Here is a 19,201-nt window from a genome sequence, read left to right as displayed (position 1 = left end):
TTAACAGGTTACCAACCCAGTCATGTTGTGGTGTGTGTGTATATTCTCTTTTGTCTCCCACAGAATTGTTTTTAAACGACAAATAGAGGTGCAGGGATAAATGAACAGACCCCACGCCCTGAAGAAGTTACCGTGAGTGTTGTCCAATGGTAACGAAACATGTCGGCATTTTAACATACGAGCTATCACGCAGCTTAGAATAAAGTACGCAAGCCAGTGTGATTTAGCTCTTTTACTGATATTAATATATATCACTTAGGGGTTTTTTGAGACGGTGCACACATTCTAGCACAGCTTCTCCTTTCTTATCTTTCTTAAACACACACCCTAGCACCTATTTAGTTTATCACCAGCATCATGCACAATTTCTTGCTGTTGGAGTGTTGGTAGCTGATGATGAGAAATTGAGGTAGCAGGCGAGTACCATCCTGCTTAACCCTCTTTGGTGGCGCTACCGTGAGGCACCAACACTCCTTTTCACTCCTTTTTCACCATATTTTGGGTGCGGGAGACATAAGGTTATTATACATAGATAGTCATTTTGACATACCTCGTAGGCATATTGTCTTTTTCTTCCTTTTAATGAACCACACCGTAGAATAGCTCAGACGACAGAATCGCAAGCTATAAATGAGGGTCTAACGTTTATGGCCATCAGTACGGATGTATGAAATATCGGTTCACAGTGTGAACAGGTCTTTGTTGTATACAATGTATTGAGTGGGGGATGACCTGTTCTCTGCCCCTTTAGCTCCTTTCTGTAGACTGGTCCAAAAATATCAAGCCAAAAGGGGTGGGCCAGTCCAGTCCTCTCAGTCCTCGAACGGCCTCAAACGGCCCGCTCTTTGCCCGCTCTTTGCCCGCTCTTTGCCCGGTCTTTGCCCGGTCTTTGCCCGGTCTTAGCCCCGGACGCTCCCGCGCGCTCCCGCGCAGCGTCACTCTCCGATATTTATGGGCCAAAGACCAATGGGGTGTGTTGTAAGAAGTTGGGGGCGGGGCGTTCAGGGAGAGCGGGGCCAGGTGACTCAGCCTCCGGGACCGGGACTCCTGGGAAGGTGAGTCCCGGTTCGCGCTCGCAGCCCTGAAGCCTCACACGCCCCCACAGAGCAGCCAGGCAGGAGACCACAAGCAGGCGGTGAAGGTGAGGAGATTCCGCAGCGGGACCCGCGAAGCGGGTTCCGCAAGTCGTGGGTTTAAGCAGCCCTTACACACAAGCAGCGCCGGCCAGGTCCAACAAACAGCGTCCCACGAGGAAAGGGTCCAGGTGCCTTTTAAGTTGTAAGAAGTTGGGGGCGGGGCGTTCAGGGAGAGCGGGGCCAGGTGACTCAGCCTCCGGGACCGGGACTCCTGGGAAGGTGAGTCCCGGTTCGCGCTCGCAGCCCTGAAGCCTCACACGCCCCCACAGAGCAGCCAGGCAGGAGACCACAAGCAGGCGGTGAAGGTGAGGAGATTCCGCAGCGGGACCCGCGAAGCGGGTTCCGCAAGTCGTGGGTTTAAGCTGCCCTTACACACAAGCAGCGCCGGCCAGGTCCAACAAACAGCGTCCCACGAGGAAAGGGTCCAGGTACCTTTTAAGTTGTAAGAAGTTGGGGGCGGGGCGTTCAGGGAGAGCGGGGCCAGGTGACTCAGCCTCCGGGACCGGGACTCCTGGGAAGGTGAGTCCCGGTTCGCGCTCGCAGCCCTGAAGCCTCACACGCCCCCACAGAGCAGCCAGGCAGGAGACCACAAGCAGGCGGTGAAGGTGAGGAGATTCCGCAGCGGGACCCGCGAAGCGGGTTCCGCAAGTCGTGGGTTTAAGCAGCCCTTACACACAAGCAGCGCCGGCCAGGTCCAACAAACAGCGTCCCACGAGGAAAGGGTCCAGGTGCCTTTTAAGTTGTAAGAAGTTGGGGGCGGGGCGTTCAGGGAGAGCGGGGCCAGGTGACTCAGCCTCCGGGACCGGGACTCCTGGGAAGGTGAGTCCCGGTTCGCGCTCGCAGCCCTGAAGCCTCACACGCCCCCACAGAGCAGCCAGGCAGGAAACCACAAGCAGGCGGTGAAGGTGAGGAGATTCCGCAGCGGGACCCGCGAAGCGGGTTCCGCAAGTCGTGGGTTTAAGCAGCCCTTACACACAAGCAGCGCCGGCCAGGTCCAACAAACAGCGTCGAAACAATAAATAAATTCACTCATTCATTCAGTGGCCTTTCACTGCTGTGCAGCCCCCAGAAAGTACCTTACACATGCTTCTCAGAGTGTACACTGCTCCTCCCATGAAACATGCTGTCTAAGCGATGCACTATGTGCTACTCCTACACCTGGAAGCAGCACAGATCACTTAAATAAAATTCTGCAGTGTCCTCTTTGAAATGGAATGTTTCATTTCACTGCCCTTTTGTCTTCTTCCATCAGGCCCATGGCAGATGACAGACTTTTCTGGACTGTCAGCACCCTATTGAGTCCAGTAGCATAGGTTGAGGCTGACCTGCAGGACTTGAGCAGCAGACACAAAATGACCAAACGTCTGCCCAGTGATACCACGCTCTCTGCAGCTGTCGAGAGTACAGACTCCTTACCAGGCTTCAGTACTAGTCGACATGAGCTGTGTTCGTATCGCTATCTTCTAGCTACAGTGCTATGAGGAACTTTTCTGTACCTAAACTGCCTGAGTAGCTTCAGGCTTATTGGAAAAGTATGAAGCTTAAGAGCCTGAGGTTGTTTTCCTGACCTTTTCCGGCTACTGCCTGGCTTCATTCATCAGAACCCAGTAGAATCATAATAATGGAGCCTTTTTGCACTAATGTTCCTGGAGGCCAGCATGCATAGAACAATAAATAACTCGCAGCTGGGTTTATGCCATAGAGGAGCGGTATGTAGAACCTCAGAAGGCTTGCACATATCATGTATTCGCTGGCTGACTCTCCTGCACCTGCGGTGCTGGACTTGGAACAGGCGTTTGATATGGTTGGATGGCGGTACATGTTGGCTGTCCTGCAGACAATCTGGTTCGAACCAACTACCTTAAATGGGTGCAGCTTCTTCATGCAGACCCGTTAGCGAGAGTGCAAATCCGGAGCATAGTATCTGAGGCTTGGCCCCCTGGGTAGGAGGACCAGACAGGGATGCACGCTTTCTCCGGTGCTGTTTGTGCTAACGGTGGAACCACTGGTGTGCAGGCTGCAGAATAGCCTGCAGCCCTTGGGCATAGAAGTAAATGGCAGGCTGCGTACAGGGCTCCTTTAGGCGAATGAAGTGCTGGTGTAGCTTAGCAACCCTGACGAAGCAGCACCGCTGCTTCTTCAGAAGCTTGACGAGTTTGCGTGTGTGTTCCGACTTCATATGAATTCGGAATAAGACCCTTATTCCCGTTGGGGATGGCTGCCTCACAGGGGCCGGTCTGTTCTGGGAAGTAGCAACGTTTACACCCCTTCGAGTGTGGATATCGAGACCCAGCGACACTATGAGCTCCAAGTGAGGGCGCTGCTGAAAGGCCTTAAACACACTGTAGCTTTTTGGGTAATACTACCCTGGTCTCTTATGGGTCGGATTGCAGTGGCTAAAATGGTGGTGTTTCCTGGAAGCCTATCTGTGCTGGAGAATACATGTGCTCGAACCTAACTGGGAGTGTAAACCGCTGGCTTCTGTGTAGGGACCCCATTTTGCGAGCTCTTTCCAACGGGTAGGGGCGTACTGCGGGACATCCCATACCTGTATGGCAGGTGGCAGAGACCTGGCCTAAGGTAGTCTGTTAAACTCTTAAGGGAGCGCCCTTCTCAGAGCACCTACCGCTGTGGGAACTGCACCCTTTTTCTGCCCTGTTGACGAAAATGACTTATGCCAGGTGGCATGAAGGTGGCTGCGAGTCCGTGAGGGACCTATACTATAATGATAGGTTTGTTACCTTCGAGCAGGAACAGTTTAGAGTGGGAAAAGGCCATTTTTTGCAATGCGCGTCGCTGGCCCATATGGCCCAGCAGCTCTGGACTACTTTTCCTTACAAGCTGCGGGAACATAAGTTTCTTCAACAGCTGCTGGACCTTGCGTAATGTCCTAAACTGATTACACACATACACAGGGCCCTACTGGAGGACAAAGGATACACAATTGAGACGGCCAAGGTCCGCTGGGACGACATGTACTCGGACGAATTGATAACACAGGTCAGGACAAACGCATGTACAGAGGACAAGCTGGGATGCCTAAACACGAGATGTAAATTGAACCTATTCACTTATCTAAACAAGATGTACTTCACTCCCCACAGACTGATGCTTGACTCAAGCAAGTAGGTTGTCAGCGGAAGGTGTGGAGCACTGACGACTGACTCTCCCGCATGACATGGGACTGCCCCGTGGTAGCTAGCTTCTGGGAAACTGTGGTAGGTGAAGTGTCAACGTATAATTGCAACACAGCTAGAACAGACAGTTAAAATGGCCCTGCTGGGTATCTTGAAGAAACATAAGCGGGGGAAGATGCGCAGGCGAGTGGTGACACTTGGACTAGTAGGCCTCGAAAAAATCATTAACACGTTACAAGACCTGCAGGTCTACTCGATCTAACTGTAATGTACTTGACCCGGAAACTAGTCTCAAATTGTGTGATTCTAGGCAAATATTTTTTTTAAAGAGCCGCCTTTTCCTTCATTATCACGAGTGCGCATTCAAATATGAAAGTTTTTTGCATTTCTGCTGTACAAAAAAACCTTTTTTGTTTGATTTAATGTACTAAACCTTTGCTCCATATATAATAAGAATCTAGGTCACATATCGGGTACACATGACCCCTGATGTGCGTCTTAGTGCATTAATACCATTGTCACCAGGGCAGGGGCAAGAATTTTTCTCATGTGATGTGTAAAAACTCACGTTTAATAAGTAGATTACTAAAACATTATGTGGTTGCTCACTGTCATTTACAGACAGCACATTTTCTATTGAAATGGCTACAAACATTTGCACTAAAATGCAGTTTTACTGATAAGCCTATAAACAATAACCTTTGAAAATTGGGTTTCAGCAAAAATGATTATCATTTGCACATCACCAAGTAAAATGTGTTCTGATTGTTTTCATCCTATTAAAATCTTGTTTTCCATCAGTTAAAAACAAATGTGATTTCATACCTAATGACCAAATATATTTTGAAATGTTTGTACAGTTCACTTGGATATTTAAATGCTGTGTGTTAGGAAAATAAACTGACATCCTACAGCCTTTTGTTTCACACTTTGTACAGCACGATTTTCAGACAGTTCACTGTACAAAATCCTCTACTTTTCTTTCTCTAACTCCAGAGTTAATTGTACAAGACATAAACTGACTTTTGGCCTCTGTCTCTTAACTCAGAGCAAATGTAACAAGATGATAATATTTAGAGGCATCTTTACTGCTCATTCACTTTGTGAGTGAACAGAACACCTGTTCTTTGTCAGCTCTCCAGAATGGGCCAGTAGGCCCTAAAATATCTCCCCCTGATAAAATCTGACTCGCCACAGCGAGTGGCTAATTAAATTTCTCGAGGCCTGCTAGTGTTAACCAATGTATTGGTTGGCTTCTTTTTGCGATCTCCACAGTCCCCACAAATTGTGCAGAAAAAAAGACCTACTTGAGTAGGCCGTAGGAGGAACTGACTGAATGGACGTTGATGACTGGTAGACTCGTGAACCAGCGGGAAGATGGATCTCCCGGGCAACCCAATGGGAATTGTTGTAATTAGGCAGGATGTAGAACAGGGGATAGAGTCTCAGGAACATTTTAGCACATCGATTTTAATACAAAAGATAAGATGGCGGGCGTAGTTCTGCTCTCGTGTTTTGACCAGGAGACCCAGGTTGATGGCACTCCAGTAGTTGGTTTGAGACATTACCAAAATTTGCTCTGGTGTAATCTAATGGGTTGTGAGTAGCAGAGAGATAATGCTTTGTAATTGGTGCATGAAAATTACTTTGATACTGTTTATCAGGCGCTTGAAAGATACGTATGCTTTCAGTGTGACACAGGATGGAAATAGAAAGACATAACCTAGTACGGTGTGCTCAGTCTTTGCTCCATTTAGGCAGAGCCAGTTCTGTTAGTTTCAGCTGTGAATGTGTATTAGTCAGTCTGCAACAACTGTAGCTCCAAGTTCAATCTTATGGTTTGAGATAGGACTACACTTTGTGTACCTCATATGTGGTTAGATATGTTCAGGTAAGAGTAATGGCAGTTTGACATGTGGAGTAGTCTGTTGGTAACAAGAGGAAGCATGCAAGTGCCATATTCGCTATGAGCACCGACCTGAAGAGATGAAGTAGCACCTTGTGATTATAAGTGTTGGGTAACTGCTTCAGAGAAATCAAGCAAAAGAAGGGTGCAGACATGACATTGTTCCCTTACGGACAGTAGTTCTCGTTCTATGTACCTTGTCAGGGGATTACACTTTACAGATATGTGCTTGGGTGGCTATTGGCCTACCATTAATGGGTGCTTTATTTGAGGTTAATTTAGAACGTTGTTTATTATAAATTGAGGGGACTTGCTATAACTTATATTATGTTTGTTTTGTTTTCTAGGTCAAATGACCCAGCTATGTGAGTTAATCAATAAGAGTGGGGAGCTACTAGCAAAAAATCTGTCTCACCTGGATACAGTGCTTGGGGCTCTTGATGTACAAGAACACTCCCTGGGAGTCCTGGCTGTTTTGTAAGTACTACGTTTATATTTAACGCTGTTGGGTTGGAGGAGGGTTAGGTGTACCACAGTTGACCAGTTGGAGCTTTTTCTTGTCGCATTTTAATCCTGAAAATACAGTTTGCATTTTGTTCCGGTACCCGAAGATTGGATTCAGCTGATCCATGTTGTCACTGCTAAAAGGAAGTGTCCCTGCTCTGTAGTCTTTTGCACCATCAAGTTGAGCCATGGCCCCCTCTGGCACAGCTGTCATGCCACTGTTGCTTTCAAGGATCCACCTAGACTCTTCTGGGTTCTGGGCTTTTGGACCCATTGTGTGAGGAGGTAGATTCCATCGCCTTCCTAGGTGAGCACCCCAGACAATGGTCTCCTGCCATTCCAGAGACGCACTATTGAGTTGGGTACTGCTGTTACAATGGCAGGCCTTGAAAAATCATATTAATGTTACTAGACCCGCTGGCCTAGTAACTGGAGTAATCCTAACTTTGATGTACTTGACCCATAAACTGGGTCTCATTACGTCGTCACAGGCAAATATTTTATTTTGCAGAGGTACCTTTTTCTTCATTATCACATATAAAAGCACCTTCCAAATGGGAGTTCAACATTTCTACTTTACAAAAAAAAAATTCTATTTGGTTTGATTTAATGGATTAAATGTTTTCTCCGTGCCTAACAAGAATCTAGCCCACATATAGGGAGGTACACATGACCCCTTACTTGCCTCTTAGTTCACTAATAGCATTGCCATCAGGGCAGGGGCAGGAATGTTTCTCAGTTAATCTTTAAAAACTCACTTTTAATAATAATTATATTAATAAAGCATGAGGTGGTAGTGCACTATCCTTTACAGACAGCACATTTCCCATCGAATGGGCCGAAAACTTTCCCACTAACATGCAGTTTTACTTATAAAACTATATGGTATATAAACATCTGTGGAAATTGGCTTCCACCAAAAATATTTATCATGTGCATATCATCAAGTATAGTGTTTTGGTTTGGTTTCATCCTATTAAAATATTTTTTCATCGCACAGAATTACAAAACAAGGGCTTTCATAACTATTGAAATGTATTTTCAAATGTCTGTACAGTTCATGTTTTAGCCATTTAATTGTGTGTTAGAATAAATCATGACATCCTTCAGGGACACCAGCAGCAGTTGCTCTTGTCTCCTCACTACTTTTTACTGGATGTGCTGCCCCAAAACCACCTTTACTTCTTCTCTATCCACCACCAGCTTGCAGTAGTGAGACTCTCGCACTTCACCAATTGGGAGATGGTTACGACAGATCTCGAGTGCTCCAGTTTCTCAGCAAGGGCTTCAATCTCTTCTTTCTTTCCTCTCCCCACAGTCCACCCTCATTCCGAAAGGAAGTGCTCACCACCACATTCCTCAGTCTTGTGGGCGGATGTTCTTGTTCTGTTAAAGTGCCCATAGAAGGGGTGCCCTTGGAGGAGAGAAGCACATGATTTTAATCCCTATACTTCCTGGTCAGCAAGAAGGGTAGGATCTTTGACCCATTTTGGATATAAGTTTCTAAACCTCTTCATCCTGCCGGACAGTTTCAAAATGTAACCTCTTAACCAAGTTTCCCACAATGCAGTGATATCAATGGTACCTCAGGATCCCCAGAACATCTTTTTCCATCTACCAATCCTCCCTACTTGCAGCCTCTACCTCGGATTCAAAGTGGGGGTCTCAGCTCTACCAATTTGAGGCACTACCATTTGATCTTAAGACTGCTCAGCCACAGCTTACCATTGCTGCAGCCTCCTTGTCTGACTGGGGTGCTAATGTCAGGGGACAGAACTGCTCAAAGCCTTTTGTCCATGTCCGAAAGATAACTGCACATCAGTGTGCTAGAGTTGGGGGCAGTCTGACTTGCCCTGAAGGCATATGTCCCTTCCATTTCAGGCAACGTTATTCAAATCCTTTCTGATAAAACTACAGTCCATTAATTCAACAGGCCAAGCTGTATGGGTTCTTGGGCCCTGTGTTGGGAGGCTTTGCGAGAGTGGTTGTGTGCTCTGCAGCATTTTTCTCTCCACTGCCTATCTAGCGGGCACCCTCTGTGACATGATGGATGCATTGAGTCACCTCTCTGGATTATGATTGGGAACGTCATCCGAAAGTGACAGGCATCATCGTCTCAAGATTACGTCCATGGCTGAACTCTTTGCCACAGCTCTGACTAGCAAGTTTTCTCTGTTCTGTGCTCTTCACCTCCATCTGAATGTTTCCCTGTGCAACACCTTCAGGTTCAGTTGGTCTTAGGTTCTGCTCTTCACATCCCCTCTAATTCCTCTGCCATCGAAGGTCCTGCAGAAGGTGCGTGAAGATGGCTCTCAACCGATTCTTCTCTCACCCAGATTAGGCGGTGAGAGTTTGGTATGCTGTTGTACTCTGTATTGGATCCCCTCTTCCTCTTTCACACAGAATAGATCTGCTGTCAGAGCATGATGATCAAGTTCTTCACCCCATTCCTCTTAGATGTTTGGTTTGCATGCGTGGAGGTTGAGCGGTGTAATATACGTTTTGCTACCCAAAGTAATGGCTGACAACCTGACTGCCTGTAAACCTGCTATCAGTCTGTGTGGGCTGCAGGTCTAAATTGGTTTCTTAATGTGATGCAGAGGAAATTAAACTTCTTTGTGCTTTGTTTTTCTGCCGATGTTCTATTCTTTGCACTTTTGCTTGCTGAACAATGCTTAGCAGTTGCACTATCAACCGTCTTTATTCAGATCCTCCTTAGTGTTGTGTTTTCTGAAAATCTGTTATTTGTGTACTTCCCATGCCCTTTATTCAGCAGGTGGGTTCTAATGTGATGTATAACCTTTCTCTAGGCTTTGCAGTTCAAATGAATACACAGTTACTCAGGTAGTCTACTTAATACGAAGACTGTGTACTTAGGTGCAATAGCTTTACCTGCATGGCTAGGGAATTGCAGGCCCCATCGTCTGGCCACCATTCACAGCTTTATACCAAAACAAACTTATTTTTTTCACCTGCCCACAATTTGTTGTCAAAAATTGTATCGGTCTTCCATTTAGGCCATTGTGTCACTCTTCCATCCTTCTTTCCTCACTTACCCTTTCAAGGAAGAATAAACATTACCCAGACTGGACCAGACGCTCCTGTCTTTTACTAAATTAACTGTACCAGACAAGATACAGTGGACTATTGGCACTTTATGGACTTCACTGGAACCAAAAAAAGGCAAAGGGGTGTCCAAGTGTTTTATTTGATGTTGGGTTATCCTCTGCAAAATGATCTGTTATGCCTTGGCCAAGAAACGTTCTCTGGCTGTCATTGTGCTCCACAAAGACTATTGGCATCCTCACTGCTTCTCACAGGAGCATCCCTGTGGCTGATATTCCCAGGACAGCTACTCGGTGGTCTTTGAATACTTTTGCAAATCACTACTGCTTTACAGCCTTGGCATGCAATGAGGGATATGTTTCCAGAGCTGTGCTGCATGACTTACTTTATTAATTAGCACTATTTACACCCACCTTTATTGTGAAGTCGTGGGATGGAGCAATTATGGCTGGTAAGGTGGCAAATATGTGGGAAGTAGCAACCATCAGAAAAAAGTTACTTGCATTCAGTGAAAATATTTCCTGTGGGTAGAATATATTCCCACATATTCTTTACCACAACCCTTCCTCTTATGGGTGAGTCCTGTTTTAAAATAAGATCCCTTGGTATGCACTAAAATATAAATTGTGGTGGCTGTTAAGCTATCTGTTTCTCTCCACACGCTTTGGTTGGGGACAGCAAAAATGCAAGCTAATGGTGCCAGTGTGTCAAAAGGAGCCACGTATAGGCCAATGTCGCGTCCAGGGCGGACGCAGTAGTGGTGCCACGTGGTGATACTGGGGAACTGTTCCTTGGCAAAAGTGTTTTCTTAGACCCAGTCTTTCGTTTGCAAGGGGCGTAGTATCTTCTGGAAGATATAGTATTAACCAGAAATATCCATTCCAAAGGACGTATATTTTACTGTGTGGCATAATACACCTGCTTATGGCACACACCGGTATTGTATTAAAGGGTGTGGGTATTAAGCATAGACGTTTATTGACCTTCAACCGATAAACTCATGAAACAGCCCATCAGGATTTCAGCCTCTTGATTCTGTGTAGCTTTAAAGACACATTTTAAAGGGACTAAATTCTTCTCTTAACCTGTACAGCGACACCATCTTCTGACACATGCGTTTTATTTGAGAAAAGGAGAGGAAATAAAGGTGAAGGACAACAAATTTGGGAAATTGTTTGATGGGGAAATTCCAAAGGAAACAAAGAAGTAACAAATGAGGAGTAAGTGATTAAGATAACATTGAATAAAACAAAGCAAAAAATAGGCTGGAGAGGAAGATGAAAAAAGATTTGATCGTGAGAAAAGGGAGGCGGCAAGGGAAGAAGGCAAGTGGAGAAGACTAAAACATACAAATTAAGAATGCAATGGAAGGAAAGGATGTAGCAAAGGTGGAGATGAAGGAATTGATGAAGGAGTTGATATGATAGGAGGATTAAGGAGAGGGATGATATGGCATAGTGACTACATGACTAGTTTTTACACTGGATTCTAATATTTGCTTCTCAGCCTGACCATTGTGTGCTCTTATCACTTTGAATAATATTCAAAATGTTTGGAGCGCACATACATAAGTGAAGAACTACGTGAACAAAAAGATTTGCCATTACGACCAGTCAGCATTAGCAGAATGATTTGGAAATGCAAGTAGTGAGTCAGTACACATTGTTAATTGTAGGGGTGGGGAAGTGAGCATTCTGTGGAGAGGGAGAAGTAGAAGGTTTTAAGCTTGCAAAATGTGATGAGTGTATATATATATATATAAATATATATATATATATATATTCACTGAAAAAACCATAGGTTTCACACATGTTATAGTTAGCGGAAATTTTACTGATAAAAAACCAATGAAATTGCCCCGTTATAGTTAGTGCTGGCAACTATAACTCGTCCGACCGCAATCCTCTGCTGATGCTAATACTGTATTTAGACACTTATTTGCCCATGTCTTCTTCCATACATTTTTAGCTATACATATATTACAAATATTTTTTTTTCATAAAGACACATATGTCATCAGCAGAAGATTGCGGTCGCGTGAGTTATAGTTGCCAGCACTAACTATAACGGGGCAATTTCATTGTTTTTTTATCAGTAAAATTTCCGTTAACTATAACATGTGTGAAACCTATGGTTTTTTCAGTGAATTTGCAAGGTTTTTTAAATGCTAATTCCTAACTATAACGTGTGTGAAACCTATGGTTTTTTCAGTGAATTTGTACGGTTTTTTAAATGCTAAGTGACTTTACGCCATTCGTGGCGTGCGCGCCCACTTAACGCAGTTCGTTCCGTGCGCGCACGGTGCGCTTCGCGCACCGCGCACCCACTTTACGCAGTTAGTGCCGTGCCCACGTTACGCTAGATGGGCCATGTACGCACGATGCGCTTCGCGCACCGTGCGCACATGGAGGACATATTATGCGCTTCCTTGTGATAGGTAATCTTTTGAAATTTTTTGGGAAATTTCTGTGCTCTGATAAGCCATGCACAAATGGGGGCCTTCGGGCACCATTTGCACAAGGGGTGGAGAAAGTGTGGATAGTGTTTTTTTTATTTTTATTTTTTTACCGTACGCTTACGGTAAGCGTACGGTAAGCGTACCCCGCGAAATTGCCGAAAAAAAAATAATGCCGTTTTTGCTCTTGGGGGATGTTTGGGGACTCCCTCAACATGACTATGTGAGAGGGAGTTGTCAAAACATCCCCGTAACATGTTTTTGGCCATCATGTTTGATACATAACACTCAGTGCGGTAGACAAAATGGCGGACGCCGCTTCCTGGTTTCTGCCGATTCGAATGTTTACTAAGATCTAAGAGCCAATCAGAATCGCGCTCGCGCACGCCACCGTACGCTTACCGTAAGCGTACGGTAAGCGTACCGTAAGCGGGCTCAGATATATATATTGATTTAAAGGCTATTTTCTCAGAATCTACTGAACAGATTTACACCAAACCTACAAAAGGCACTTCCTTGACCTAGGGACTACCTCTCTGCCAAATTTCTAGTAATTCTGTTCAGCCGTTCGGGCTGTAGCTGTGTCTAAAGGTCCTATGGAAAAATGCATGGGAAAAACGCGTTTTGGGACCCCCCTTTTATCTCAGCCCCCGCTTGACGAATCCCCCCGAGACTTTCAGGGTAGGAGCGGAGCGTAGCGCCCCACCTATTTTGAGAAATTCGCGAGGATTCGTCGACCGGCGCCAAAGTTATTCAAAATAGAATGTTGAGGTTTTCCTATGGAAACGTGGTCCTAACTATAACTACCTACTGGCGACCGCCAGTAGGTAATATATATATATATATATATATATATATATATATATATATATATATATATATATATATATATATATATATATATATATATTCTACTGGCGGTCGCCAGTTTATAGTTAGGACCCTGTTTCCATAGGAAATCCGCAACATTCTATTTGGAATAACTTTGGCGCCGGTCGATGAATCCTCGCGAAATTTTCAAAATAGGTGGGGCGCTATGCTCCGCTCCTACCCTGAAAGTCGCGGGGGCTGAGAAAAAAGGGGGGTCCCAAAACGCGTTTTTCCCATGCATTTTTATATATATATAGTGCACACCCATAATTCATGAAAGTGTGGAATGAGGAAGAGGCAAGTGATCATGTTTTGTGTGTGGATAAATACAAATGTGGCTTTGCACATTTTTTGTATGCATACTCTAGTAGATCGTCTTCAATGTGTACGAACCCACTAAAGTGTGCATTATGGACGGAGATTGTTGCTGTAAATCTTACTACATACATTTCAATATGTGCTCTTCTTGGATTTTGTGCATCAGCAAAAACTATATGGAACTATTTGCTGATATTACATGTAGGTCTACAATTTGCATATTTATGTACATTTTGTGAACCTGGTTCTTTATGTTCATGCCAGATTCTGGGGTGCTTAGTTACAGGTTGAGTAAGTAGTAAGGACAAAATAAAAAAAAAGTTATTTACTAAGAAATTAACTGTAAATAGGCTGAAACTTAACTTTTCTTTTGTGTAAGTTTTTGTTATTTTGCATGCTTAAATTTTACTCTGTGCAAATCGGGAGATAACAACGATCATTAAACTGTAAAAGTTAAAGCATGCTACAAATGTTTTACAATGTGTAGGGAACTGGGCTTTTGTTGCGCCCTCCGAGTCCTCTGGCGTCTGGACAGGCGTAAAAATGAGCTATGAATGAGGTGTGTTGCACTGCCAGGCTGGACACACCTCTAGGGTGACTGAGTCTGACGTGAACACGTCTTTAGAAATTGCCACCATATTGTGTGTGGTGGAATTGGGAATTGTGGGACAGGGACATGCCTACTTCCCACAGGAAGTGGTCATCTAGGGGATGTAGTGACCCAGGGGTAAGTAGCCCATTGGCACTGCCCCTCACTACCCTTAACACCCCTAAATTGAGTGTATAGGGGCCCCCCTGAAACCAGATCTTCAAATTTCATTGGACACAAAAGGAGTGCAAGAAGACTGCTGAACCAGGGAAGCGAGGTGCATGGCTGACTTGGCACCAAGACCGCCGGACAGTCTACTGCACCCAACCTTCATGGAGCAACTGATTCGTCCTGCCGCTGTGCAGACCTTTAGAAACCCAGTGCTCGGCAAATTGCCAAAGGAGTTCCCTTGCAGTAAAACTTCACGGACAGAGACCCAAATTAAGAGTGGCCCAGCTGTCCCGTTTGCCCCTCTTTTGCAAAACAAAGACCGAGACGTGAGTCCAAGGGAGGTGAAGGTGCTGACTGGGTCTCAAGACCTACAAGAGCTAATCCCACACTTTGGTTTGCCCAGACTAGACTTCCAGTCGCCACCTGCAGCCTCTTTCTGCATGCCCCCTCCAACCGCGAGAAACTCCAGCATCGGATCTGACGCCAAGACACCACTGCACCTGAGCCCCACAGCCTGAGGAGAAGTGGACCACGGGTGTCACTGTGTGCCCGAGGATCTCAAGGGTCGAGCCCCCTTGTAGGTTCATCCGGACTTATCCCCTAGTCCCAACTTGCAGCCTCTTTGTAACTGGGCTATACGCCCATTGAAGTGCATGGGACACCCAACACCGTGACACGCCTGTGCACCTGCACGCCCTAGAGTTCCCCGAGGTGACCTGTTGGTGTGGCCTAGACCTTGCCCCATATTCACCTGAAAGTCCAAAAGAACAGTCCTGTAAGTCGCAGACAAGTATCAAAAACGACACATTTCCCCCCCCCCACCATAGGACAACGTTACTGATCCAGATAATGTAGTGTTCATTTATGAAAACTGTGAAGAAAGTACGTCCCTGATTTTGATTATCTTGGTATCTAAATTTATATAAAAGAATGTGTTATTTTTTTGTGTGTGTGTGTGTGTTTTGTTGTGTTATATATAAATGCTTAGCACTACCCTCTGATCAGTCTAACTGCTCACCCACACTACCACAAAAGAGCATTTGAGGTGTCATTTGTTCCTCTGTATTTCCCTTGGGATTTGCCTAGACTCTTTGCACGGTATACCTTATATTGGTATACCATATAAAGAGCTAGCTTACTACACAGTTTAACCTCCAGTCCCAGTAAGTCTCCTCTCTAGTCAAACAACCTTCAATTTCAGGCCAAGCCAACCACCCCTACATTCCCTTATTACATGGCATAGTAATACTGTCCGCATTCTGAGGCACATAAATGCTGATACAGGTTATGTTGGCTAAATCTGGTTGCTGTCTTGCTTCCAGGCAGTACCCTGGTTTTTCAGAGTCTCATGGCTGCATTCTAAAGCCGCAAGGCAGTAGCAGCCATCAGACACTTTTGTGGCAATCCTCCTCTAAGATGAGTTACAAAATCTTTGGCAGTATTTGCTTTCAATCCCTTTTTAATATTCATATAAAATATTTTCATTGGGAGGGGATTGTGTTACGGAACAGGTGCCTGCTTTAAGGGCTACCTCTCTTGCATTTGTTTTTTGTTTAAGGCTCTCCTTCTTGCTGCTGTTCTAAGTTGTAAGATTAAAGTGTGAAGTTATATTTGATTCAATCATTCACAAACCAGACACAAGCTGAGCAGGACTCTGGTCCAGTACTGACTGTGCTGGGGTTGAATTTTCTCTGACGCCTTATTTTTTTATTTATTTTTTTGCCTTGACACTTCATATGCCTTTGACACATTTAAATCAATTTCTTTGTCACTGAATATGGCACAATGCAGTGATTGGATAAGAGTTTTGGGAAGGACAAGCCTTTTTCCAGTGAGTGCAAATGCACAGGGTTGCCTTCTGATGTAATGAATGCGTGTACAGTATATTATCTTTCTAGTGTAATCACTTTAAGGTACAAATGCATGGATTCTGTTTGTCTCTTTACACCCGTAGGTTTGTGAAGTTTTCTATGCCAAGTGTCCCTGACTTTGAGACGTTATTCTCGCAGGTCCAGATTTTTATCAGCACTTGTAACGGCGAGCACATTAGATACGCCACAGACACTTGTAAGTGATATTTCAATACACACTACATGGTATTTATCTGTGTCTTTTATCCAGTTTCGTTTTAATGCTTTGAATGTTTACTTTTAGTTGCTGGCCTTTGTCATCAGCTAACAAATGCTCTGTTGGAACGAAAACAGGTAAGAAACCAATCATTCCTTCAAAATTGTACAGTAGAAATTAAAGCAAGTGCTAAAAGCCTGTTTCCTTTCAAGGGGATTGAAATATTTTACATACATCTAAACTACTTTCCCATATAGTGAAAGGACTTTGTATTACTCCTTTTAAATCTTTAAATGGACCATTAGAGTTTTCCTAAAGTCACCAGCACTTCAAAGTAGTAATGCTTGTATGATTTTTTTTTATTTTTTTATTTTTTTTATTTTTTTTTTTTAAATTTTCGTGTCAGCAGTTTTAAAATAAAGCTTGCAAACAGGGTGATATGCATCTTAGGTTAAGCTGGAGTCTTAAAACTGTGGTTTACATTGGCTCTTATGGACGTGGCTTAACCTTGTCAGATGTGCAAGCTGTGTTATTATGAAGCGTACTGGCTCCATAGGTGCTGACCGTCCCCACAGTACGGGTTTACATGCACTTGTTGGAGATTGAAGATGGGTTTTCTTGAATGTCAGTGGTTGGAGTGCGAAAGATGGCTGGAAATACATAGAAATTATCAGAGTTGAAAGAGAAGCAATCTTCGAGCATGAGTATAATATTTAGCATGCTGTCTTGGGGTGTTATGGAGGGGAATTTACCAGGCCACAGTAAGGCTTGAGTAGAGGGCCACTGAAAATTGAGTTAAAAATCTTTGCATCAAATGCAGAGGCACATGTCAGAAGGCAGAGCACGAAAATATCCCATAGCGTCGATAGAAAAGTGATCAACTACCAATAATCAATGGATTCCTTAGAGCTGGAGGGTGCTTCTTATTTTTTTTTCCCCCCTCAACCTCTCCTTTGTAGAATCAAAAATATATTTTTTGAGCTTCACTTGGAAGAGTCAAACACTATCAATAAGTAGTCTTACCGTTTGGACCAAGGTCTGCCAAAACACACCTTTTCCATTTGATTACGTGGTAGAGGCTCATTTTAAGAATATTTAGTACCTGTGTTTAGAAGAATGAATCAAGGGATGGGGTTTTGAAGCCTGACTTTGCAAACGTTCTCAGATTTTCACACAACCAAGTCCTCTTTTGTACTGCTGCAGAATATTCATCGCTAATTTTTGCTCCATTCCATTGTAGCCAGCTTGGGAGGTTTTTTGGATAACTGTAGCAAAAGTTAATCAAACTAATGAGAGACTAACTTCTGTTCAATAGAAATGTCTTATCAGCCCAATTTTCCTCCCACAGCTTATCTGTTGTGGGCTTTAGGAGTCCTGCATTTTTATAGTGCCTTGTGCTCAGGCACCCAGGCTATCCCTGCTCAGATGTTTCTGTGGTCACTTGACAAATAAGGGGATGAGAGGATAGTTTTAAAGTTGATTCCTAGAACTTTCCATTCTCTTTTGATGGTGCCAGAAGAAAAACGGAGACCTATTTTCAAGAATCAACCACCTGTCAGTGGTAGCAGATGGGTCCCCTGATCAGTTGGATAACCTTACCACTACATGTATCTGATTGCAAAAGTCATGTAGCAGTTTATCTCTGAGGTGTGGACAATATGGAAGTATTAATTAAGGAGTTTTGCAGAATGAATCTTTTTGGGTATCAGCCATCTGGTGGTTGGGTCCGGAAAGTCTCCTGGAAATCTCTGTTTCTTTCTTTTTGTTACAATCCTCTCCCATTTGGGTTTAAACCCTTCTTGGTCTGATGTCGGATGCATGCCCCGGAAATCCCTCAATGCAGTCGCCATCTTCAGATTTTTTTTTTCTCCTGCTGTTGGGTCTGGAAGCCTAGGGGAGAGCTTCGGATTTGAGAAAGGCATAAGGAATTGCAAGAAGAAAAACTTTCTTTTCACTGAGTATCACATTTGAGGGAACAGGATTGGCGACGACTGATAGGACGTAGAACACCAGAAAAACCCAGAGAAAACACTGAAGATCACAGTGACACTCGGGTGAGAGACCGATTCAAAAAGACTGTGTGGTCAGAGAATGAGAAAGGGACATGGTGCATATCCCCTTTAGATTCTGCCCCGAATGCCACCACAGGTACGCACAGAAGGACACTCGAGGACTGCCTCCATTAGGACCACAGCCCAAAGGTGTGTGCAGAGTTCTTACCCAAGGCCATCAGGGCAAAATGGAAACAGAGGTGGGCTCACTATACAATGATGTCACCACAGAGGAAACCAGAGTCCTTTAAAAGACCTGGGCCTGTCGAGCGATGAGGAAGACATACTGTAGGCGGACGAGGCCCAAGCGGAAGAACCAGAGGGAAGAACACAGACAAAAGGTAACTCCTCAGAGCCGAAACTCAGTCAAGCAGAGGACCTCTGATGCAAAGAAACCAGCAACAACACTGAAATCAATGCCAGAGGGCAGAGTGAAGCCCAAGGAGCCACAAAGGTCAAATGCAAGGGACACTGATGGAGGCAAACCATTGACACCTGCTTCCAGCTCAAGAGAGGATTAAAGGCATGGGATGGAGATGGCGAAAGGCAGCTGGATGCCATCTGCGAAGACTGGATCCTCAGCGGCACAGAAAAAAACACTCTGCATTGATGCTGAAACACCGAGGCACCCAACCTAGATGTCGAAACATTCCTCGGCATCAACACTGAAACAAGAGGGAGCTTGGTGAAGAAAGAAAATCGCTTGATGTAGAGGGAAAAAGAAGGCGCCTCAAAGCCCTAATTAAGAGGGAGTTTGACAACTCCCTTCAGGGTTGTCTTGCTAGGGATGATTCACAGATCGGCTTCACTTATCAAAATGCCTACACTGGAGTGCCATGTGATCCAGGCCGAAGGATAGATCCTACCCCACAACATACAGTTCGTCATTAAAATCTTTCACTAGTCTTTAGATGTGTCTTAAAAGATGTTA

At 44.6% G+C, this 19,201-nt stretch overlaps 1 protein-coding gene across 1 annotated transcript in view; it reads left to right on the top strand.

The window, feature by feature from the left end:
- The window catches only part of COPS3 (COP9 signalosome subunit 3), a 126,248-nt gene that overhangs the window by 54,575 nt on the left and 52,472 nt on the right, over positions 1 to 19,201 (top strand). Inside the window, exons 2-4 of the mRNA XM_085628928.1 lie at positions 6,527 to 6,656; positions 16,107 to 16,219; positions 16,307 to 16,356. Of these exons, the coding sequence (XP_085485054.1) occupies positions 6,527 to 6,656; positions 16,107 to 16,219; positions 16,307 to 16,356 (293 nt within the window). The remainder of the gene's footprint in view (positions 1 to 6,526; positions 6,657 to 16,106; positions 16,220 to 16,306; positions 16,357 to 19,201) is intronic.

The sequence above is a fragment of the Triturus cristatus genome, chromosome 10 (assembly GCF_964204655.1).
Source record: "Triturus cristatus chromosome 10, aTriCri1.1, whole genome shotgun sequence".
Classification (NCBI taxonomy): Eukaryota; Metazoa; Chordata; class Amphibia; order Caudata; family Salamandridae; genus Triturus; species Triturus cristatus.
The sequence above is the reverse complement of the archived record's forward strand: the minus strand, read 5'-3'. Positions and strand labels throughout refer to the sequence as shown.